General features: G+C 40.9%; 1 protein-coding gene across 6 annotated transcripts in view; it reads right to left on the bottom strand.

Moving 5' to 3' along the window:
- Positions 1-25,699, bottom strand: part of pbx4 (pre-B-cell leukemia transcription factor 4) — a 540,918-nt gene that overhangs the window by 43,897 nt on the left and 471,322 nt on the right. For 5 of the 6 annotated variants that reach the window (XM_069927581.1, XM_069927582.1, XM_069927578.1 and 2 more), the window contains one exon: positions 4,864-5,023. In XM_069927581.1, the coding sequence (XP_069783682.1) occupies positions 4,864-5,023 (160 nt within the window). Of the gene's footprint in view, positions 1-4,863; positions 5,024-18,586; positions 22,222-22,388; positions 22,488-25,699 lie in introns of those variants that run through there. The other variant, XR_011354326.1, reaches the window with a different exon arrangement.

The raw sequence follows: 25,699 nt of genomic DNA, 5'->3' as shown, positions 1-25,699 counted from the left end.
AACTATGAAGTTAACTCTGTTTTTCTTTCAGCTACATATTTCTACAATTCAGTTTTATTTCAGATTTCCAGCAGTTGTATCTAATTCTTCAACAATTTTCTCTCTCTCTCTCTCTCCTGTTCTCATTCATCCCTTCTATTTGCTGCTATTTCAGACTGACCAGCTTCCAATACCTCCCTCAGCCAGAGTCTCCATCCAATTTCCCACCACAACTATTTCCAAGTTCTCCCAAGTCTGGTCAGAGGTCAATTGGAAACACTACTCAATCTTCATAGATACTGCCACATTTTCAGAATTATATCCACATGTTCTGTTTTTATTCTCTGTTCTGCGATGATCCTCTGCCATTTTTGTTTCCTTCAATGTGATTCCAACATCAAATGCATCAGTTACATCTTTCCTTTTCTGAGCAAGCCTGAGGAACTAAGAATTTAGTTTTCTTCATCACCTATCTGGTCATCCCTTTCAATACCACTGTCTTGGGCAATCACAAGGAGTTGCAATAGCTGCTCTTTCAGGAATTTATTCTATGCTCTCACTTCCACCCCATCCAGACTTCATCTCCCTTTTTGCCTTGCATCAGCACCTCTTTTGTCATTCAATCTCTCTAACCTTCCATGTTTCCCTTTTGTTCTCACCTCTCATTTCCCATCTTATGGTATCTTTAACCATGTTTATCAATACCTGAAATATTAACACATTTCCCTCCACAGGTTCTGACTGGATCAGTCTTCTTTTACTGTACAAATCCATCAATAGTACCGTTCCTCCACACCCTTCCAATGACCCCCAATCATGGGAGTTGAGAGTGGGAAGGGCTTCAAAGATGGCCTCAGCACAAGAGACTGTGATAAATCATTTGTAAATCAATAAGAACAACTCACAAGAAAGCAATGGAAGAACTCAGCAGGTCTCACAGCATCCATGGAAAGTAATGGACAGTCGACATTTCGAGACTGAACCCTTTTCAGGAATGCCAAGATTGGACAAATCCTCAAATAAGAATGTGGGGAGAAGGGGTAGAGTAAAGGCTTGCAGGTGATAGATGAATGCCAGTGGGAGGGAGAAGAAAAGGAAAGACCTCAGAGGAGATGGGGAGAGAGGGCAGAGGGTGAGGAAGATGCTCTTTGGAATATAGAACCTTACAGGACAGTATTGGCACTTCGGCCCACAATGTTATGCTGACTTATATTCAGTGCCCTCCATAATGTTTGGGACAAACAAATCTTCCTTCATTTGCTCCTGTGCTCCACAGTCTTAAATTTATAATCAAACGATTCACATGTGATTAAATTGTACATCCCAGACTTTATTAAAGGATATTTGCAGACATTTTGGTTTGAACATGTAGAAATTACAGCACTTTTTATACAGTGCCCTCATTTCAGGACACCATAATATTTGGAACATAGCAATGATATGTATATTAGTCATGTTTAGTACTTTGTTGTACATCTCTTGCATGAAATGATGGCTTGAAGTCTGTGATTCATAGACATAATCAGGTGCTGAGTATCCTTCCCTAGTGATGCTCTGCCAGGCCTCTACTGCAGCCTCCTTCAGCTCCTGCTTGTTTTGGAGGCTTGTCCTCTTAACTTTTCTCTTCAGCATATGGAAGGCATGCTTAATTGTATTTAGATCGGATGACTGACTTGGCCATTCAAGAATTTTCTGGTTTTTAGCTTTGAAATATTCCTTTGTTGCTCTAGCAGTATTGTTTGGAATTATTGTCTTGCTGTAGGAGGAAGCGCCATCTAATGAGTTTGGAGGCATTTGCTATACACCTCAGAATTGATTTTGCTACTGCTATCAGACATTGCATCACCAATGAAGAGGTGCGCCACTACCTAGAGTAGCCATACATGCCCAGGCCATTTCACCCCCACCATCATGTTTTGGTCCTTTACGCCCCCACACTTTGCTATTGCTCTGATACAAGTTCATCTTCATCTCATTTGTCATCAGGACTTTTTTCTAGAATTCTACAAGCTCTTGAAAATACTTCTTAGCAAACTGTAATCTGACCATCCTGTTTCTTGCATCTTGTGGTTTGCATCTTGCAGAGGAGCCTCTGTATTTCTCTTCATGAAGCCTTCTGCAGAGAGTAGTCATTGACACATCCACACATGCCTCCTGAAGAGTGTTTCTGATCTGTTGGGGATTTTTCTTCGATATGATGAGAGTCCTTTCATCAGCAGTGGAGGACTTCCTTGGCCTACCAGTCCCTTTGCGATTAAATAATTCCCCAGTATGCTCTAAACTTGATTTTGGTGATCCTAAGGTTTGGGAAATGTCTTTTACTTTTTTATTTTGTTTTTCAGCCTTATAATGCCTTATTTGACTTTCATTCGCATCAATGAGATTGAAAGAGTACAGAGAACATTTACTAGGACATTGCCAGGACTTCAGGAACTGAGTAACAGGGAAAGGTTAAACAGGTGACGACTTTATTCCTTGGAGGAATGAGGAGAGATTTGATAGAAATATTTAAAATTATGAGGGGGATAAACAGAGTAAATATAGATAGTTTTTTTTCACTGAGGGTAGGTGAGATACAAACCAGTGGACATGGGTTAAGAGTGAAAGGGGAAAAGTTTAGGTGGAACTTCTTCACACAGAGAAGAAGTGTGGGAGTGTGGAACGAGCTGCCAGCTAAGGTGGCGAATGTGGGCTCAGTTTTAATATTTAAGAAGAATTTGGACAAGTACATGGGAGAGGTATGGAGGGCTTCTGTGCTGCAGTGTTCTATGGTTCTAACTATGTTGAAAAAATGGCAACTACAGATTCCAAAGGTGATCAAAAGCTTGGCAGCAAGCCAAGATCTCTTGCCTGCACCAATAAATCAGTTAAACATACCTGAGTCCTCACAAACACCTGTGAAGTCAAATGTCCCAAACATGATGCCCTGAAATGGGGGAACTACATATAAAAAGTACTGAATTTCTACATGGACAAACCAAAATGTACACAAATCACCTTGAATAAAAACTGGAATGTACACTTTATTCACATGTGAACTGTTTGATTACAAATTTAAAACTGTGGAGCACGGGGGCAAATAAAGGAAAAAAAGTGTATTTGTCCCAAACATTAAGAAGGGCACTGTTTGCCTATCCAAAAATAAAAACAAAACCCTCCCTACTTCATAGCCCTCTTTTTCTTGCATCAATGTGACTGTCTGTGAGTCTCTTATATGCCTCTATTGTTCCAGCCTCCACCATCACCCCTGGCAATGCATCTGAGACACTCACAACTCTGTGTAAAAGAATTTACCTCTGGTGTTTCCCCTAAACTTTCCTCCCTTCAATTTGTATGGACATCCCTGGCAAAAAGGTGCTGTCTGACTACCTTATCTATGGCTCTCATAATCTTGTAGAATTCTATTGACACCTTTCATTCTTCTTCACTCCAAAGAGAAAAGCCCTAGCTAGATAGCTCTGCTAACCTTAAGATATATTTTCCAATCCAGGAAACATCCTGGTGAATCTCCTTTGTACCCTCTCCATAGCTTCCACATCCTTCCTATAATGAGGTGACCAATACAGAACACAATATTCCAAGTGTGGTCTCACCAGAGTTTTATAGAGCTGCAACATTCTTTCACGTCTCCCCTGAACTCAATCCTCTGCTAATGAAGCCCAGCTTACCATATGCCTTCTTAACTATCCTATCAACCTGCGCGGAAACATTGAGAGATCTATAGATTTGGATGCCAAGGTCCCTCTGTTTTTCCACACTGTTAAGTAGCTTACCATTAACCATGTACTCTGTCTTCAAGTTTGACCTTCCAAAATGCATCACTTCACCCTTATGCAGATTGAACTCCACCTGCCACATTCCTGCCCAACTCTGCATCCTGTCTATATCCTGTTGTAACTGATGACAACCTTCAATGCCATCCACACCACCTCCAACCTTCGTATCATCTACAAACTTACTGATCCATCCTTCTACTTCTTCATCTAGGTCATTTATAAAAAAAATCACAAAGAGCAGGAGTCCCAGAACAGGTCCCTGCGGAACTCCAATAGTTGCTGACCTCCATGCAGAATACAGTTCTGAATACACACAGCCAAGTTTCCAGGGATCCCATCCCTTTCTGATTGAGTCCCATAGAGGACTTTGTCTAAAATGCCTTACTAAAATCCATGTACATCCCATCTACTGCCCTACCCTCATCTATTTCTTTTGTTACTTCCTCAAAAAACGTAATTAGGTTCGTGACGCACATCCTTCCTCTCACAAAGCCATGCTGACTATCCCTGAGAAAACTGTACTTCTCTGAATGCTTGTAAATCGTGTCCTTAAGAACCCTCTCCAATAGTTTGCCCAAAACAGAGAAAGGAAGGAAGGGGGTAGGGAGCCCTCTCTTTATGAGTGCTATATACTTAATGTGCTTAATTTTATCTGAAGAAATAATATTTTACTGAAAAAGGTTTGCTGATTGAGTCTTTATACTAACCATGTTCAGGGGGTCACTCTATTGTATGTAAGTTACAACACAGAAATAAAGCAGTCAACAATGCAAGACTAATTGTGTTCATGAACACTGCTATTATACAGTACTGTATATATAAAAACAGTCTTATTTAATAATTGGGATTATTCTGTATAGTCCAAACTCAAATATTTTCAGTCTAAATCTGAGGTTGTTCTTGCATATCTTGATGCCTTATCATAGATTTTTGTTTATTGAATAATATCCCTCAAAATTAACATAGAAAATGCACTGTTTTTAATGCATAGCCCCAATACAATTATCCTTCACCAGCAAACAGGATCCTTGAAATGTGATAGACACCCGACACAATGTTCTTAGAATTGGTGTTTGTTCAATCTTGTAAAGAGCATTGCGAGGTTTACCTGAATTGGGTGTGGAAGGAGAATTTGCTTGACTCCCTTGCTGGGCCACCACAGTTGTGGCATCTGCTGCTGTTTTGGCTGCATAAAGATTGGCCTCCTCCTGGAATTTCCCAATATTCTTCTTATACCTGATTCGTTTATTACCAAACCAATTCGATACCTGTTAATTACAAGACAAGGTGAATTAGTGACTTGTATTGAATTAACCATGTCACAGAAACAGGTAGAAATTAAAAGACAGAAAAAAATTGACAGACAACATAGGATTTTGTACAATGTTTATTCAAAAACATAATTTTTATCTGCAGTTAAATACATAGGAAATGTATTAAATGTAACTACTCTCCTGATGAAAATTTGTCACGTTATTCCGAGTTCTGACAAGTGTTGCACACCTGAAACCTGCATTAGTCCTACCTGTGATGGACCTCGAAAAATGCAACACCTCACATTACTCTAAATTAAATTCCATCTATCATTCCTCTCCTCACCAGCCCAATTGATCGAAATCCTGCTGCAATCTTTGACAATTGTCTTCACTATCCACAATACTGGGCAGTTTAGTTACGTATGCAAAATTGCATATCAAGTCAAGCACATTTTCATCCAAATCATTGATATGGATGCCAAACAGCCATGGATCCAGTACCATGTTCTCAAACTGAGAGAGGCTGATCATCAGGCTTCTGGACTCTCTTCTCCAAGGTAGCAGTGAGAAGAGGTTGTGACCAGGCTGATGGGGGTCATTTATGATGTTGCTTATTTTCTTAAGGCATTTAGATGTATTAAATATATGGAGGTCATAACCTGTGATGAACCTGGGTATATTTGTTACCTTCCAGGGCCTTCTGGATTCCTGGGTGGTTAAATTCCCAAACCACTAGTGAAATAATTCAATTCATGCTGCAATTGCCAAATTTTTCTGACAATGATCAATTCTTCATTGGGAAATTCTATTTGGTGTTTTTTTTTCCCATTCTTGTAACTGCCATTTCTGAGGAATGGATTGCCAGATATGTACCAGGTCACACAAAACATCTGCTGAATGTAGCCCATGAATTTTTTACATTTAAAAAAAAATTAGACATACAGCACTGTAACAGTCCCAATTAGGCCCTACGAGTCTGTGCCGCCCAAAACACCCCATTAACCTACACCCCAGTACATTTTTGAAGGGTGGGAGAAAACTGGAGCCGCCAGAGAAAACCCACACAGATACGAGGAGAAAGTACAAACTCCTTACAGACACCACGAGATTCGAACCCAGGTCCGGTCCCGATCACTGGTATTGTAAAGGAGTGGTGGTAACTGCTGCACCAACCATGCTTTTGTCACAGACGTAGCCAAGCCCATCCATTCGCTCCTATTGTATATATGAAATGGTCACTTGGTTCAATTCCTGAAAATGAACCTCACTTCCAGAGTTCCATGCACGAGTTCTCATCAGTGAATGAGTGTGGACTTGACTGGCTTAGAAATGTAGCCCTGCATACTGAATTGTGGTGTGCATTCAGTACGTAGGGAAAGCACTCATTTGTTAATGGGCTATTAGCAGTGCAGGTTGTCCTTCATAGCAATAAGTTAAAAAGTAGATGCATCATCTTGGTTCTCTTGGCTGGGTGATGACACTGAACGAACTGTAGTGAGAGTCACTTGATTTACCTGGGGATTATAGCCATGCGGATGCTCCGCAGATATAAAAATGAGAACATCCTTTTGTCTGACCCATCAAAATCTCCTGAGTTGAGAAGAATGAGAGTAAAACAATGCTGGAGAAATTCAGCAGGAGTGGGTCTGGCGGAATATGAGGGGGGAGAAGGTTTTATTCTACCCGGACATGTCTGGTGCTATTGAAGTGCAAGAAGGAATTTGACCCAGTCAAAAACAGCCTCAAACAAAAAGGAATTGAATTTACCCTCCTTCACCCAGTAATGCTGAAGATAGTAAGGGTGGGAGGGGAAAGAAAGTTTCTTAGGGATCCAAGGGAGGCAATAGACTTAATAAAAACCCTTCCCACACTTTGGGATTAAATGTAAATAAGGGGGAAAAAAGGAAATGGGAAATGATGGACTGTAAATATTGTAATTGTGATAACTACGAGGGGGATAAGCTTTTCTCATAATGTTATTGTTTAAAGATGAATTTATATTTCAACTAAAGAATGAATATGGGAGCTCAAGGTGAGGGTGGGAAGACTAAGCAGTAGATGGGTGCATTGGGCACTTTTCAAAATGGTGGGGGAGTTGGCACCAATAGCTTGGCTATTGGTGCCTGGGTGAGTAAAGGTAAACCAGGAGGTAGAAAGAAGGGTGGGGGTGGGGGGGGGGGTGGGGGCTTGAATTGTTGGCTTTGGTTTTTTTTAGTTGCTGAAGTTTTATTTCAAGCATGGACATCTGCGCCAAGAGTTGGTGGAAAACAAAATGAATGATAAATGTCAAAGGACAAGAAGGAAGGGGGTGGTGGGTAAGGATATTGGGAAAACCCTAAATTCCCCCCTTAAAAATAAGGCAGGGAGTGTGAATACGGAAAAGGGACCGAGGGCAGACAAGGTGCTTTTCTTTCCCTTCCAGGTTTTTGGGTTTTTTTTTGAGGCGTATTCATTGTTATTTCTTTTTCTTTTTTGAGTTTTGGTAGGGCTTGTAGGCCCGGTGATGACTGGCACTGAGATAAACTTTTCAAGTGTATTTGTAGTGATAGGGCAGGGGAGGGGGTGGGGATAAATTCAGAATCTGTGTGTATGTGTATATATGTTGGAAAGATTGATCTGTTTGTTGAATTCTGTCTATAAAAATCAAAACTATCCAAAAAAAACCCAGAAATTCAGATCATTTTGCTCATACCTTGAAGAGCTCAAACCTGAAATGTTAGTTATGTATCTTTATCTTTGCTATATAAAGTACACTGATTGACCTGCTGAGTTTTTCCAAAATTGTATTTTTATTAGAAGAATGAGAGGTGATTCTTCAAAATGTACAAAATTCTTTCAGGAGTTGACAGGCATTTGTAAAGCTGTTGTTTCACCTGGCTGGTGTGTCTGGAACCAGGGATCACTATTACAGAATGAAGGATTGCCCATTTGGCACAGAAATAAGAAAGAATTTCTTCTCCCAGAATTTTCCATCCAGAGGGCTGTGGAGGATCAGCTGTTGACTATATTCACGTCATAGATTTTTGTGCATTATGGGAATTGATGGGTAGGATATTAGAGCAGCAAAGTGTTAAAGGACCTGCTATGATACTAAATGGTGGGCATAGAGAAATGGGTGAATGGTCTACAGCAGTGGTTTTCAAATTGGCCCCTAAACATACCTATGCCATAAGTGCTCAGTGATTGGTAAGGGATTGCTTAAGGTGGTTTGTGAGTAGGAAGGGAAAGTTGAAAACCACTGCTCTAGACCCAATTGTTACTGAAATATTTTGCTTGAGAAAAATTGTCATTGGCCCATTTCCTTTGGAGTTATGAAACCATGCGCATAACGAGTCAATGAAGTACGATTAAAACAATGGTTTTCAAACTTTTTATTTCCACCCACATACCACCTTAAGTGATCCCTGACTAATCACAGAGCACCTATGGCATAGGGATTGCTTAAGGTGGAATGTGAATTTAGGGGGTCTGCTGCAAAACCACTGTTCTACAGCTTCTATTTCTCATGCACTCTGTATTAATGTAAATAAAATCATGTAAACCCACTACTTGTTTTATTAATACCTTTCAAAAAAATAATACAGTAAAGAGTAGGTTCTCTCAGAAACCAAGCCACTCTGAGGAGTTCTGAATAAACAGGGTGAAGGCTCCACCAAGATCTTCAACAGATCTAATGGCTTGTGGTGCTTGTGACTGAGCAATTCCTAAGAGAAAAAAGTGGTGTGGTCCTTCATTCAACAGAGCACCAGCTGTAGGATTTCTGCCTGGTCCAGTTGGACTCTGGTCAAAAGAATGAATGAAACGAGGTGCTTTGCACATGGAAAGATTCCATTGCATTTGGACTTATGGGTGTGTGAGTGCGCTCTCTCACTGACCATTAAGCACCCACTTACACTACTCCTACATTAACCCTCCCCCCCCCCGTGTTTGCCGCACTTTCAATTCAACTCCCCCCATATTCCACCACTCACCTTACACCATCCCATTAACCTAAAATGTCTTTGGGAAGTGGGAATAAAGTGGAGCAGCCAGGTTTTATGGATGCTGAGTTAGTGCCTTGGTGGCAGTAGACTGCCTCATAGACCAAGCACAAAGGATCAACAGTGATCACTCAATTTGGATAATTTAAGATTTGCCTCAATATTTTATGTGTCCTCATGGAAAGTGGTGATGATGAGAAGGAAGAATATAGTGGTCCATGGGGCAACATGATTGGGATCAATGCGGAACCCTTTGATTTTCGTAATGTATTAATGACTTGGATTTAAATGTAAAGGTTATGAATAAGAGATAAGTTAGTGATAACAAAATTAGCAGAGCGGCTAATAGAGTGGAACAGAGTTCAATATTTCCTTGTAACTAAATAAAAGGCTATTCAGCCCACCACATTTCTATCAGTTTTATCATATTCTACCACATTTACCTTTACCCTCATGATTCCACAGATTCACCACTGTCTGGCTGAAGAAATTTCTCCTCATCTCTGTTCTAAAGGGACATACTTTTATTCTATGGTCTCATTCCTGGGTTCTTTCTTGTTACCTCTTCTCCAATGCCAGCACATCCTTCCCTAGATATGGGGCCCAAAATTGTTCACAATACTCCAAATATAGTCTAACCGACTCCTTAAAGAACATTAGAATTACATCATTTACATTCATGTTCTCTCAAAATGAATGCCAACAGGAGAATAGAGGCAATGATTTTCCACACAGGAAAAGGCAAATTGAGATGACAAAGTGAGATATGCTAATTATTTTGAATTTTTTTAAGGAAATCAAACAGAATGATGATTATTACCTTGCGTATGGATTTAATAAGGCTCCACACAAGAAATTTGGCCAAACGCAAGTGCACATAATTAGAGCAAGCTATGATAAAGGAAGAAGTTTGACTTGGGAACGAGATCATTCAATTTAGATTTTGGAACTATGAAATACAAAAAGAACTAGAAACACTCAGTGGGTCAGGCAGCATCAATGGTGCAGAGAAACAGAGTTAATGTTTCAGTTAATGACTGGAATTACAGGGAAGGTGGGGGTGGGATCAAGTGGAATTATCTCTGACAAACTGGGACTGAAGCCATCTGGAGTGGGGGAGAGAACAAATGAGCATGAGCACTAAAAAGCCATGGAGCAGGTGCATGATGCAGGAAATCCTCTGATCAAGCAGTTTATGAGGAGAGAGAATGAACTGGCCACCCTGACGTAATCAGAGTAAACAAGCTGTTCGAGGCAGCAAAGCTGTGACATTGTCAGGTGGAAAATGAGATGCTGTCTCTGAAGCTTACATTGACACTCACTAGCAATGTGCAGAAGGACAAAGGTCAGAGTGGGATACAAAATTAATACGACAGGCAAAAGGAAGCTCAACTTTGCTCAGATGGAATAAACCAGAGCAGCCAGGTTTTATGGATGCTGAGTTAGTGCCTTGGTGGCAGTACACTGCCTCATAGACCATGCACAAAGGATCAACAGTGATCAACAGAGGTGTTGTTGTATTGAATACATAATATGAATTTCTTAGTTGAAAACTAGCTAAAACAAATACTTCTGAAAATTCTTTCAGGCAGAACTAATGCAAAGTGATTACAGGAACTTGGGCTAAAATCAAGAAGCAGGTATAGGTTTAAAGGCATAGAAGGGGAAAGTTTAAAGTAGATTTACAAGGATTTAATTTTCACACAGAATGTGGTAGGTGCCTGGAAATGGTAAAGGCAATACCAACATTTAAGAGTAATTTAGAAAGATAAATTAATGGGCAGGGAAGTAAGTGAAATGGATCATGTGCAGGGAGATGAGCAGTTGAAATTGGCATTACGGTCAGCACAGACAGTATGGGCTGAACAGTTGTTCCTGTGTGGTACTGTTCTAGATTTTATCTGCTCTGCGTCTTTAAAAGGCCAATCAGAAAAGTCTATTCATGACATCAGCAGCCAATCTAAGACAATGGATTAAAATTAATTAATTATCTTGTGACATAATTATCAAAGATGACATAAAGAATTAAATGCTCAAAAATACTGATCTGCCTGGACAAGTTTAAAGAAACCACTAATTTGTTACCAAACCAACAAACATTTTCAAACCTTGCATTTCAAAATAAATGTAATAAAATGTTAAAGTATAGTTTGCAAAAGTGCAGGATACAGAAACATTAAGAAAACAAATACAGTTAAGAAAGAGGATATGCAAAAATATCATGTAATGAGGCCAGGTAACAGAAATGAGGAATGGAAGATGGGTGATCACATTGCTGAGAGTACACCTCACGTTTTACTGCAATTGTTTGATCGCAGCAAATATATTTTTAAATTTACATTTAAATTTTTAAATTTACATTTAAATTAGACTTATAGCACAGTAACAGGCCCTTCTGTCCCACAATCCCATACCCCCCCTGTTGTGTGCAGAGGAGGTGTGGCCTCCATTCTGGTGGTCATGTGTCCTCCCCCTGCCTGAAACTCATTCAGAAGTCACATCGCCTGTCAGGACGAGGCGTCATTTTTGCTTCACTCTAAGATACAAAGTTGTAGACAAAGTTACAGTTTTCAGGTGAAATGTCAGTTAAGATTGGGCTCTGACCACTAGTCAGTGCACACATTGCCATTGGCTGGTTCAAATCATCTAGCATCCTTATTGGCTAGAGCCCTGTATTTAACACCAGCACAGAGCACATTCACTCTCTCTGCCTTGTAGTGATAGCCCTGGAACACCACTCCAGGCCAGGTCGCTATTGCAGATGTCTTTTGGAAGGGTCGCAGGTTAGGTGTACACTGAAATGAAGCTGAGCCGTGGTATTGATATAGCTCAAATTGCTATAGATCAATACTGGCAGTAGAGCCATCGCTCTCAACTGATCAGGGGTCTGAGACCGTGCATTTACCCCTGCAAGTACAGTGGTACCAGATCACCTCCCATTATTCAGGGGTCGGGGTGGGGGGGTATATGTAACCCCTGCTTATTGTGTGTGTAATGTCTGCATTGCCTGTGTGAATTAATAATTGTGTACTGTTTAATGTTCTCCCGTGTGTTTCCCATTACAATCTCTTCCAACACTTACTGATAAATTGAGCGCATATGTTCCCTCGCTCCCTTATAAATTGTCCCTCTTATTTGTAAATTTTTTTGTTACATTTGATTGCAAACCCTTGTGTCCAGACTTGTCTCTCTTTGAACCCACCAAACCTTACACTTTCTCAACAATTGGCATTGTGAGCAGGGTTCAAGGAGTTACGACTGGACGCACGTGGAGTTTTAATCGTGTTGGAGTGGGAGACTGGTTTAACTGTGTGGGAGATTGTATTGATTACTGTATGTGTGGGTGTCCTGTCAGGTGCGTGGTTTATTGTGTACCTGCTAACTAACAGGGTAGCAGCAGGTAATCCACAAATAGGAAAGGGACCCCAGGGTAGGAGTATAATATCTCAGGGTGGACCAATGACCGTCAGGGAATGAGCCGTTTGACGACGTGGCTGGCAAGCCACACCAGGCCATTTGATTGTGGCAACAGGTTGCATCCCTACTGGCAGAAGATAGGGCACCATGTGGTCTCCCAACTGGGTTACTGGGGTTTCATGAGGCCGGGGGGTGGGGGAGTTGTGGAGCAGTCCTATTGTTACTGATACCCTACTAAGCGCCAGAGGGATATCACGTCCGAGCTAAGTGACCAGAAAGATAGGGAAATAGAATCCCTGTGAGATGAGTGTTTGAAATAGCATCTTAAACATTGGGATCTGTGAGATGTGTGTTTGGAACTGCAAGAGGCAGTTCTGACTGCCCAAAGGCAAGTGACCTGGAAAGATAGGGAAATTAAATCCTTGCAACATGAATGTTGGGACCTGCAAAGAGGCACTGCGCGTTATCCAAGAGCAAACTATCAATTTAGATTTTAAAATCAGGGAGGCTGCTTCCATGCTGATTGAAACACAGCAGATGAGAGTTCTCTGATCTGGCTCTCAGTATGACTCAAGGAAGGTATGAGCAATTATCCAGCAGAAGGAGGGGATCGACACATGGTGGGGGCATGTGCCCAAGCCTTTATCAGTCCGACCAGTGACCACAAGGTTGGAGTCTGCCACGAGAGCATCCTGCCAACCCTCGAAAACAGGGAGGTGGCTGAAAACAGGGGGACATTGGGTGGAGATGTAGGTGGTCACTGTGGGACAATGGAGGCCCAGAACTACGTGGGTAAGGGGCTAACCAGGCAAGGGGACCAATACCACTAGGGGCCAGGGAACACTTAGCCATGTCGATGCTTCAGTTGGGAGACAAGGGGGCTCCTAATTCTTTTCTCCCATGTCTCGATGTAAGCACCCTGTCTGTCCAGAAGACGATTGCCAATGCCTTGTGGGCATTGCCAGGAAGGGTCGATGATGGTATCACCCTATGGGAACAGGTGGTGACTGCAGTCCAGGCCAGGGTCCCTGACCTCCAAGAATGGGGCTGACATGGCCGGCTGCAGTGGCACATCACTGGCATGGATGTATCCATTGGGACATGGATGGTTAGGGAGTGGGCAGTGATCGTGGGTACTTATGGGGGTGCCATGATCACTACTGCCCAGGGAGCACAAAGTTGACTAGTGCCTTAGTGGGCTATTTGGTCACCACTGCACACCCTGACCTTAGAGGGGTGGTTTCCCTCATGGCCTCCTGGAGGGGTCGGAAGTCACAGAGCAGAGGTACGGAGACATGTATGCTCTCTGGAGAGAGCATTATGGGGAAAGCACGATGGGGAGGGGGTTGGAGATTCCCTTATACTGCTCACTCCAACCTGGACCTGCTTCCCCTCTGCTCTTTCCCGATTGGAGAAGGCCCCCGACTAATCTATCTTTTGAGCTCTCTCTCTCTCTCTCTCTCTCTCTCTCTCCCCCCTCCCCCACCCCCATAGGAGAAGACTACCCTTCAAGCTCCTGACCCTCGATCCGAGGGTCCATCTACAGAGGGCTGCACTCAATCAATGATTCAGCTGCCAACACCATCGATGGCTGTGGGCACTGCACCAGCTTGTTTGGGCAACAACATTGGACATTTGATTGCATCTATTGCGCAGACTTTGAGTTGGAGCTCATTTTTTTCTCAGTTTCCCTGAGCTGCAAAATTAACATTGAATGGACATTATGTGCTTTTTGTTTCACTTGACAGTGGCAGTTTCACCCCAGTCCCCCATTAACAGAAACAAAACACCTCATAAGGTGGGGGCTTCGGGAGCTTTCATTTAACTAATTCGGCACCCCCTGGCTATCGTTGCAGGGATCCAACACAGGCACCTATGACACCCGCTTAAAGAGAGCACAAGCAGGAATGGCATCCTGATGTCGAACGACCCCCTGCCTCATCAAAGGATAGCACGGCGGCCACCATCTGGGCTGTGCTTCAGAAGCACTCAGGTTTGGTGCCGGAGAGCGGGATGCGCAAGTGATGGATGACTGCCTGGTCACAGGTGTCTGTGGTACTTAGCATCATTGTGATTCTAGAGTGATGTGGTTTCCGAGGGCTATTGAGAGTGGAGGTGGCGTGACTTCCCTGCTGGTGGTCACATGGCCCCCCCCTGCCTGAAACTCATCCGGAAATCACATCACCCGTCAGGTCGTGGTGTTATTTTTGATTCACTCTAAGTTACAAAGTTGTAGACAAAGTTATGATTTGCAGGTGGAATGTTAGTTAAGATTAGGTTCCAACTATTAGTCAGTGCACACCTTGCCATTGGCTGGTTCAAATCACCTTGCATCCTTATTGGTTAGAGACCTGTATTTAGCACTAGTACAGAGCACATTCACTGTCTCTGCCTTGTGGTAATAGCCCTGGGAGCCAGGTTGCTACTGCAGATGTCTTTTGGAAGGGTTGCGGGTAAGGTGCACACTGCACTGAAGCTGAGTTGTGGTATTGCTATAGTTCAAATTGCTATAGATCAATACTGGCAGAGGAGCCATCACTCAAAACTGATGAGAGGTCCGAGAGCGTGCGTGTACCCCTCTGGGTACAGTGGTATCAGATCCATTTCCTTTTATTCGGGATGGTGTGTATAACCCCTGCTTATAGGGTGTGAATGACTGCATCATCCGTGTGAATTAATAATTGTGTACTATTTAACGTTCTCCCATTTCTTTCCTGTTATGATCTCTTCCCACACTTCCTTATAAATTTTGTGCGTATGTTCCCATGGTCCCCTATAAATGACTCTCTTATTAATTGTTGTGTCATTCACGAGAAAGTGTGGAATAAGATCTAACAAGTTGGAGAAGTGGAACTAGACTTCAGAGAATAAACCTGGACAATGGAAAGGATAGCATTGGGACATCATCTTGGAAGTGCATTTGAAATTATTTGTAACATCCTGAGAAAGCATAAAGAAATGGTTATAAAGACAAGATTAATGGAGATCAGTCAGCATGGACAGTAAAAAAATTACTGCAGATGTTGGAAATCTGCAATAAAATTGAAATAGACTGCAAATGAGCAGCACGCTACAGAAACAGAGATAGCATTCCTGGTCAGTGACTTTTCACTTGTATCTGGAAAAGTTAGAAAGTATTCAGGAAACGGCAATGGTCAAATTGAGATAAAGAGAGCACAAATAAACCAGGGATGGCCCAGGCTGAGAAAGGATGGTGAACAACGTATGACAATGACACTATCTACAAATTTACTGACTATATCATGGCAGTGGGCTGCATAAAGAAGGGAGATTAAAAACTTGGCTGAATGATGTACTAACAACAAACTCTCACTCAATGTCACCAAAACCAAGGAGCTGATTGTGGATTTCAGGACGGGAAAATGAGAGGTGTGCGATCCAGTGAGATGAAGAGAGTGAGCAAATTTAAATTGCTGGGAATCATTATCATGGAAGACCTTTCGTGGACATAACACACCAATGTCATTGTGAAGAAAGCATGTTAGTACCTCCACTTTAAATTTAGACATACAGGCAAACAGCACGGTGACAGGCCCTTTTGGACCTCAAGCCCATGCTTCCCAATTATATCCAATTGACCTGCAACCTGGTACATTTTTTTGGAGTATTTTATTTTTCTTTTTCCATCAATAAAAAGGAAACAACATCACACATTTCTTCAATATACACAAAAATCCACCAATTACAAACATTTGATGCTTCCCCCTCCCTCTCCCACCTCCTCCCCCCCCCCCCCCCCCCCAATAAAGAAGAGTCCCTGAAAGGAAAAATTTAAAACAACCACTGGTCCGGCCCAGTGCGATCAGACTGGCCACAACATCCAAAAAAAAACTAGAAGCAGCGTCAGTGCTTCCAATGGACATCCGGAGAAGCAGCGAAGCCACTCCCTTATATAATTTTTTAATTAATCCACCTATTGGTATTTTGTCAGGATGCATCTCAACCTGATACATTTTGAAGATTGGAAGGAAAATGGAAGACCTGGAGGAAACCCACACAGACATGAGAAGAACGTAGAAACTGCTGACAGACATCATCGGATTCAAACAAAGGTCGCAGGCGCTGTAATAGTGCTGCACTAACTCTGCCATCCTTCCTCAAGAGTTAGGGAACATTTGGTATGAAATCAAAAACCTTGGCAAACTTCTGCAGATGTGCAGTGACCGACCAGCTACACACAGCCTGATATGGGGGCACCAACACCTTTAAACAGAAAGCCCCACAAAAGGTAGTGGACACAGCCAGTACATCACCAGCAAAACTCTTCCCACCATAGAGAAAATCTCCATGGAACACTGCCATCTGAGAACAGCAGGAATCATCAAGGATCCACACTGCCCAGGACATGCTCTGTTCTCGCTGCTGCCATCAGGAAAGAGGTGTCGGTGCCACAAGATTCGTATCACTAGGTTCAGGAACAGCTGCTCCTCCTCCACCATTAGACCCAGTCAGAGACTCGTTTAAGGACTCTTACTTTGCACATTATTTATTACTGAATATTTATTTTCTGTATTTGCATAGTCAGTCTGTTTGCATTTGTTCCTTTGTTTATATTTCCCTCTTACCTATATGTATTTTTTCTTGAGTACAATTTATGCCCTACTGATAGGTAGAAATTCTGCCTGGTCCACAGGAGAAAGAACTTCAAGGTTGACAATAAATTTAAACTTTGAACTTTGAGATGAGGGTAGTGGGTTTGATAGAATTTAACAAAGCAATGATCAAAATCTAAATGAAATGTTAACCCTGTTTCTCCTTCTGCAGATGCTGACTGACCTGCTGAGTGTTCCTAACATCCTGCATTTGTTTCTGATTTCCATCATCCATCCAGAACCATGATTTAGGTGACAATCTTGCGTTAGATATGGTGTCACCTGGTAGCTTTGTGACGTGAACTTGCCACTTCTCAGCCCATTGCTTTGCTGCACACAAACACTTCTGCTTCATTTATTGAACAGTATGGAGCTAGGGGGTCATCTCTTTCAGAAGGCATACGCTACTTGCATAGGTCACGAGATCAGATGATGCTGAATTGTTGTCTAGTCCTGTTCAACAGGCTACAAAAAGTTAGGAGGAGAGAGTACTGATTTTCAAATGTGTTGTCACAGGGAAAAACTACATCTTAGGAAAGATCGAGTGCACTTAGTTTGTTTTTTTTTAAAAAGGAGATTGAGAAAGAGAAAATTGAGATGCTAAAAATTAAAGGGCCTTGATGGGCCGAACGGAAAGTTCCTTAAAGTCATTAAAGTTGAGAACTAGGTGAGATGTTCGTTAACTGAGAATTAGATGAAGGTCTTAATTAGGTCTTGTCTGCAAAAACTTTCTTTCCTGTTCTGGTGTTTTAGGTTTCATAAGGAAGTAGGTTCTTTTTTACATTCTACCTGGTCAACTGGTACGGACTCGAAAGGCCAACATGGCCTGTTTCCGCACCGTAAATGGTTATATGGTTAAAGAACATTTTGTCAAGGAGGGAATGTGTGGCTGAAACTCACTGCCTGCAATAGCTGGCGCCCTCACTTTGAAAATATACTTAAGAGGCAAATCTCACAAAGCCACAAAGAGCTAAAAAAAAGTAGGAGTTAACAACATCATTTTAGTTTTGCCTGCCATGAATATCATTTGTCAAATTGTATAAATTTCTGTGGTTCCATTATTTCAAGAAAACAAAACGCCCAAATATAGTGGCAGAGGTGTTATTGCTGATATCACACAGCTCCAGTTAGTTATATTTCAGATTACAGATTACTGCCAGGGTACATACATGACATCACATACCACCCTGAGATTCTTTTTCTACAGGCAAGGCAGTGCAAAAAGAACTGTAGACAGTATATACATGTAAACAAACTGACTGTGCAATACAGAGAGAAAAAAAATCAATTAAGTGTATAAGAGTCCTTAAATGAGTCCCAGATTGAGTTTGTCGTTGAGGAGTCTGATGGTGGAGGGGTAGCAGCTGTTCCTGAACCTGGTGGTATGAGTCTTGTGGCATCTATACCTCCTTCCTGATGGCAGCAGTGAGAACAAAGCATGTGCTAGGTGGTGTGGATCCTTGATGATTACTGCTGCTCTCCAACGGCAGTGTTCCCTGTAGATGTTCTCACTAGTGGGGAGGGTTTTGCCTGTGATGTCCTGGGCTATGACCACTACCTTTTACAGGGCTTTACGGTCAGGGATATTGGCGTCCCCATACCAGACCGTGATGCAGCCAGTCAGCACACTTTCCACCACACCTCTGTAGAAATTTGGCAGGGTTTCTGGTGTCATACCAAACCTCCGCAAACTCCTGAGGAAGTAGAGGGGCTGACGGCTTTCTTCCTGATGCCTTTAGTCAGGTGCCTTCCTAAAACTGGTTTGAGATACTAACTGTGCAAGAGAAGCAGAAAAGAGACAGTGCGCACACAAAAGAGAATGGAATGATGACACAGCAAGACCCGCTGAGTTCCTCCAGCATTTCTATGTTTTTACATAAAAGAGATCGGCTATAAGGAAAATAACTGGGGGCTATGAGAGTTATGGAATGATCTGAGAGCTGGCATGGACTCCGTGAGTAGTCTCCATATGAGGAGAAATAAATTGCATCTGCCAGAGCCGAAGCGAGAATTCACACTTAAATCTGTCATTCACACGATTAAGAATTTATGGATTCAAACTTGCATTTGTAATGGTTATTGTAGCCAAAAACAGCCAACAATCATTTACATGATTTACTTTGGAAAAAGCTAGAATAATGTTTTTACTTTAAGCATGATTGGGGAAAATTGAATTGAAATTGCAGCTGTTTGGTCCCCAATTTTCTCTGATTTCTTGGCTCTAATACTGGGAGGTCTGCACCAGGTAAAGACCTGGCACAGTTTCAGTGACTCAGTTCAATGAAAGGATTGGTATGTTTCAGGTAACATACACAAATTATTCATAGAACTTATTTGCAATTTGAAGCAAGGATTGGTCCCTTTGAGCCTATCTTGTGTGTGCGGACTGTGATGCCTCTCTACATCGATGCCATCTGTCCAAATAGCCTTAAAGATTATTGTGTCTTCCTCTCCCACTCTGGCAGCTCACTCCAGATAACTACCATCCTTTGTGTGAAACCCTTGTTAATTTAAATGTATTTACATTAATTTAATTGTTGCTTATAATATTTGTTTCAGGTACAAATGCCTTAATTATACATTTTTTCATCTCTGTGACCACTTTCCCAGGTCTTTCTCCAACTCCCAGCTTCCCACCTCCATCCACATGGAAATATCAAAGCTAGATAGGCCAATTAACCTTTTTTTTTGTGCCATTCAATGCGAAAGACTAATCGTCCAAATTTGGGCCTGTTCCAGATTTCCCCCACATCTCCTTTTATTTCTAAGAACACTATCTCAATCTTTATTAAGTTTGTTTAATGATTTAGCTTCAACTCCTTTTCATAGTAAAGAATTCCACAGGTTCACCATTCAATAGGGGAAGTAAATTCTCCTTATCCCTTCTTCTTAGACTGTGACCCCTCTAGTCCTGAATTTCCTCCTCACCCCAATCTCCATCAGGTATGTCCTATCTGTACCTAATCTGTATTTAGTACTGCACATAGCAAAACTTTATTTACAATTGAGATTTGATGCTGGATTTCAGCCACTGTACTAATGCCATTCTAGCTCTCATTTATGGAGCACAAGATAAATGCTCCACTGCTGTTCTGTCAATTCTTATCAGCATTGTCATGAACCCATGAAATAACCTCTGCAACACAAATTAGGACCCCACTAATCATTAAGAAAGCATTGGCCAGCAAATGAGAGTAAAATCCAAACTAGTGTCTCAGTGTCTGATGCAATATTTAAGATGGGATTCATTCTGTCACTGTGATGTTTGAATTGTTAGAAAAGCTTCAAGCTTTCTTATCGCTTCATTACTCTTGCTAGTTGTTTCTACAAATCATATATCCCACTAGGGCCAGTTTCCACTGGAGAAAGAGGAGCAACGGCTGAAGAGGATGATGAACCAATATCCTGGGCTGTCTAATGAACTGGTAGTTGTGCAGAATGATCCCATTGACTTCACCTGCAATTTCAGTGGAAGTTTTGGGTTTGTGGAATTTACTGGCTGCAGACATATTATCTTTTTCCTTGGACCACAAAAATGCTAGCCGGCAACATTTGTAAACAAGGGTGATCCATGGCCAATGCCCAACCTGTTGGATGCCACGGCATCCAAGCTGATGCAGTATTATTGTTGTAGAATTTAATGAGTGGCTCATCAATACATAAATGGATTTGTCTGCCACTGCCCGTTTTTTAATTGAGAAGCATTTTGAGCTACCTAATTGCTTCATTATTCTTAAGTTCCTTCTGCTTCTCATATATCCTATAGTGGCCAGCTTCCATGATCTAATTTTTCTTGCAATTCCATCTTCCCTGTCAACATTAGATCCTTCCATTAGGTTGCAGGATCGCTGCAAGGGAGGAATGAAACCTCTTGTCTGGGTACTTCATCACACTGCCTCCTATTCCAGAATGATTGACACAGAATTAATCAAAGCCACCATGATAATTTTTCAGCACATCTCAAAGCAACTGAAGCAGAGTTTCAGAAATCTGAACAGAATGTGGTTTACCAATAATAGTCCCCATCAAGTGCCCCAATTGAGAGTGGCAACCTGTACGCTGCCATTGCATGAAAAGCTCCACATCCAGAAAAGGAAAGCAAAAGCTAGTCATCTGAGAAAGAAGACTAGAAAACAAAAATGAGCCACCATAACAATTTCCAGAGAGAAGCAAAGAATTTCTCAACATTTCTGCTTACCTTCTCCTTCCCCTGCCCTGAAAACTACTTATAAAGTTATTTTTTTTTAAGTAAGTCCTTTTAGATCATTCACCACTAGTTCACTTTTTCCTTTTTGTTAATGAACATTTAGTTGGCAATCATGTTAATGTTGCACTGGTATTGTAGGATCCTCAGATATGTTCGGGGCTAACCACTAAATGTGATAAATGTACTTTAATGGCACGGATAATTTTTCACTTTATTTTCAACCCAAGAAGGACTTTCTTTGAGATTTTATAACCTTACCGGAGGTAGAAAATATTTTCTGGGTGGCCTGTGTAGAATTAATGGAAAAGGCAGCTAAAGAACTCGAGTCCTCTGGACTGCTGGCAGCTTTGTAAATAATGATCGAGGGGGTCCAAAGGAGTGAGGGGGATCCCAGTGGCAAACATCACTTATGACTGGGTTTCATCACATCTATTGATTAATGGAAGAACAGACTCTGACGAGGAGTGATTCTTGCAAAGCTCTGAACTATTCAGTTCATTAATAAGCCCAAGATGGACAACCACCCATCAGAGTCTGATACCAGCTGCCTTACTTCCACCAAGTCTACAGACACTGACTCTATTGAATAAGCTCAAATGCAGCTTCCAGCTGCAGTTGCAGGTGCAGAAATCATGTGAGGCAGGACCCCACAACTGGAAGAAACTTCTTTACAATGATCCTGGAACTACTTGGCAGGTTTATGATCACCTGGGAATTAGTGAAAACATTGTTTATTTCCTTGCTTGACCTCCAGTCCTAAAATCAGCAGAGCTGGAAGATGATCTCACTCTTCTGGGTTGTCCCATAACCAGTATGTGCATTCGTGATATGTGTTCCCTTTGCACATGGAGCCTTCTGGTGTACTATCTAACTCAGCAGAATGGGAAGATCTGCATACTGGTGCTTAGGATGCATGAAGAACCTGACTGTGCATCTTCAGAATTTTGTCCTCTGAAGGATCTTCTGCAGGAAGCTATTGCTCCTGACCAGGACCTAAACAAAAGAGAAAGTGGTCAAGAATAACGATGACACTGAAATTTGCACGTGTCAATTTTTAAAATGAAATTTGTTGAATATTTCCTGAAATGAATAAGCTGTTATAATTATTCTGCGGACAGACTAGCTGTCAACCTTTCCTTCCTTCATGTTCAAGGCCTTACCTTGGTCTATGAGCTCTGGAGTGTCCTGCTCCACTTAATTGGGAGCGACGATAATTAGATGCTCCACCATGTCCTGGGTCTCTTTCTTGGCATTAAATACTGCAGAAAGAAGACGTGTCAGATGGTAAGTGACTGTTAAAAAGAGAAGATGCACAGGGCTCATGGATAAGACCTGGAGATGACAGAATGAGCACTGCAGAAGTGATGAAAAGAGCAAGGATGTGGAACATGAAGAATCCAGTGGAGGATGTATTGGCTGTAGAGTGTAGGGATGCAAGGTCAGGATGACACAGAGTGAACAAAGTGTTTTAGAGTAGGATAAAATACTGGCTGATGACGTTAAGAGAAATGAAGAGGTGTGCTCACATTTGTTCCTCCTGTGAGGTTTCTGAATCTTTTACTACTCTATGACCAGGACTGGGCTGATCTTGTTACCTCTGACCCTTTTCAGCATCTTCTGCCAATGCATGCATTAGTGACTGGGGAGAGTCCTTCAAGAACTGAGGAAGACTACCGTACTTGGCACTGGAGGTTTCAGGAGACAAATGAAAATCTAACTCAATTCTGTAACACTAAGAAGCATAATGGTGAAAGAATCTGACATTGGATAGACAATCTTATTTTGGGAAGTTCGAATAAATTCAGACTTCCTGAAATTATATTGTAAAAACAGGTAGAGGGCTTGTTCAAAAGACAAAGAAATGATCGGTCATCAATCATACTAAAATACTTATGCTTTGGGTCTTTGTGCCTGCAGAATGGAAGAAAACTGTGGAGAAAATGGCTTGAAGGAGATATTATGCTTGACTCTACCTTCTGATTTTTAGATACAGATTTACATATTTCTGCTTGTTTGAGTTCCATTTGTTGTTCCAGCCAATTGTGCCATGTTAAACAGTGATCTGATGCTTAGGGACAGAACATTTTGCTTCACTTTTCAGTAGTTTTCACTTAAAACCTGTTTTTTACATTATCACTATAAGTCATCCTTATTATAACCCTGATTATTTATAAGAACAAAGAATTATTTTTCAACTTGCAATGCTAAAGTTTATAATAAAGAGTCAAAGAATGGGAAATGAATATTTACTGAACCGAGGCACATAGTTCTTGTATACTGTTTATGATGGAGTAAAAAACGGAATTTGAACCTTAAAAATGTCACCCAAAAACCAGGGGTCATCTTATACGCCAAGTATAAAATCCTGTGGTTTAGTGTCGCCCACGGCGATGGAAAATAGTAAAAAACACTCCTAAGGTCCTACCACTAAATATTTTTTTACTGAAAATTATGTTTGGGAAGCTGGATTAATAATAATGTTATAGTAAAATGATAAATACGCATTATCAACTTGTCTTAAAATAGCACAGCAAATGAAACATTCGTCAATAGCAACCCCTGACAAACAGTAAACAATCAGTCAAGGTCCTGCAGTGTACTTTATGTCAACATTTCTAATATATTACAGTATAATATTATAACATAAGTAAATCAATTTCAAGTAAATGGTAAATTATACTCGACACATTGTTTGTTCCTGTAAAAGAACCGACACCTAAGTAACGTCACTAGTGTTTATGTGGGAATGTTTGATGCATACTATGGTAGGTAATTGAGAGTACTTTGCCATTACTTGAAATTAACGGGCTAAATTTTAAAAAGACAGTGTTACTTAGGAGTGTGGATAACAGTGTCACTCCACTGGTCAGTGGGATGGTTGGCAAAGGACTATTGGGGCAGAAGGCTCTCAGCAGTAAGTGCCAGCCTTGGAGTAGTCTTATACAGCGAGTATAGCTCAAAACCTACATTTTAAGTGGAAATTCTTGGGGTCATCTTATACACCCAATCACCTTACCCCTATTTGTTCCACACCACAATGTAAAAATAGTTAATAATAAAAAAAGTGAATAACAATGTTCACTGGTGATGATCTCCAAAACAAGTCAGAAACAGTAAATGTTTTCACAGGCCTCATAATGATGTAAATATTGGAAGGTCGCTTTTTATCATCCTATTTTTCCTATTTCCTTTTTTTGACACACAAGTCTATATATTGCATATCTTTCAGCATAATTTGATTATTAAAACTAAATTTCTCTCTTGATTATACCATAGATTATTCCCAATTGTATTCCTGCCTTGATCATGCACTGCAAGGCTATTGAAGACATTCAGGGTTTTTTTTGAATTGGCTAATATTTGCCCCTCCAATGTCTTGTGCCTTGAAGCAAAACATCATTAACAATTTGTAGCCAGAATCACAAATAGCCAATTTTCAAAGGTGACTAAGAAATTCATATTAGAGTATTTCAAATAATTACTCATGTAAATGAAGATAAGATTGCTTCATCTCATTTTCTTTCTTCTATAAATTATATCAAATGCTTTGGTCAATGGGTGAACCAGGATTCAAAATAAATTTATTAAAAGAAAATGCATGGTAATATCTAATGGAAATTTTTTAACACTCCAAAGCATAGACCTGATATGGCATTTATGTTTTGCTTAGGGTGTGCCTGATTTAAAAAAAAGCAATTGGAGTATTCCTAAACTAGATATGTGATATAAAGAAAAAATTCTTTGATTTTTACTTAACAATGTGACAAAATTATATTCAGTTTTGGCCAAATTATTAATTTTATGTCCTTTGAATATTAAGCAATTTTTTAAATTACAAACCACTAAGAAAGCTGGTGTTTGCAATATTACCACGAAAATAAACTTAAAGAGAACAGAAAAAAATGTAGTTGCTGAGATTTCCAACTACTTCTCTGGCAATATATCCACAACTTTTGATATGTTATATGATGAGCTTCACCCGTGATGCTGCATGGTTAACCATGCACAACACTTAACTTGCCCTGCCACAGATTTCTAGGACAGAGTGCAAGCACCCATCTCTTCCCCAAAATGTATTCACTTGAGAATTTGAGCAGTGGATATTCCAGGGAATAGCAAACGTTTCCTGAATTAGAAATCCCAGTGTCTCATGCTTCAACCACTATCTTCCCAGAATAGGTTAACAACCACATTATAGTGAACCAGGGACTCAGTTACCACAGAAACAAGAATTTCATCTTAAATTTAAGGCATGCACTTTATTTAGTTTAGATTTGCCTGATAACATACAACGTTGTGGCATCATAATATTACAAGCTGATGCTGCAAGATGGAATAATAATGTCACAATATGGCAGCCTGGTCTATGTTAATCTGCACTGGTAGAGAACACCATGACTTAAATGATTGAATAATGCAAAATGAAAATACAATTGCATTGGAGGGCTAGCACTTAAGGTTTAAACGGTAA

The sequence above is a fragment of the Narcine bancroftii genome, chromosome 3 (assembly GCF_036971445.1).
Source record: "Narcine bancroftii isolate sNarBan1 chromosome 3, sNarBan1.hap1, whole genome shotgun sequence".
NCBI classification, from domain to species: Eukaryota; Metazoa; Chordata; class Chondrichthyes; order Torpediniformes; family Narcinidae; genus Narcine; species Narcine bancroftii.
Note: the sequence above shows the minus strand (reverse complement) of the source record. Positions and strands in the feature narration are given on the sequence as shown.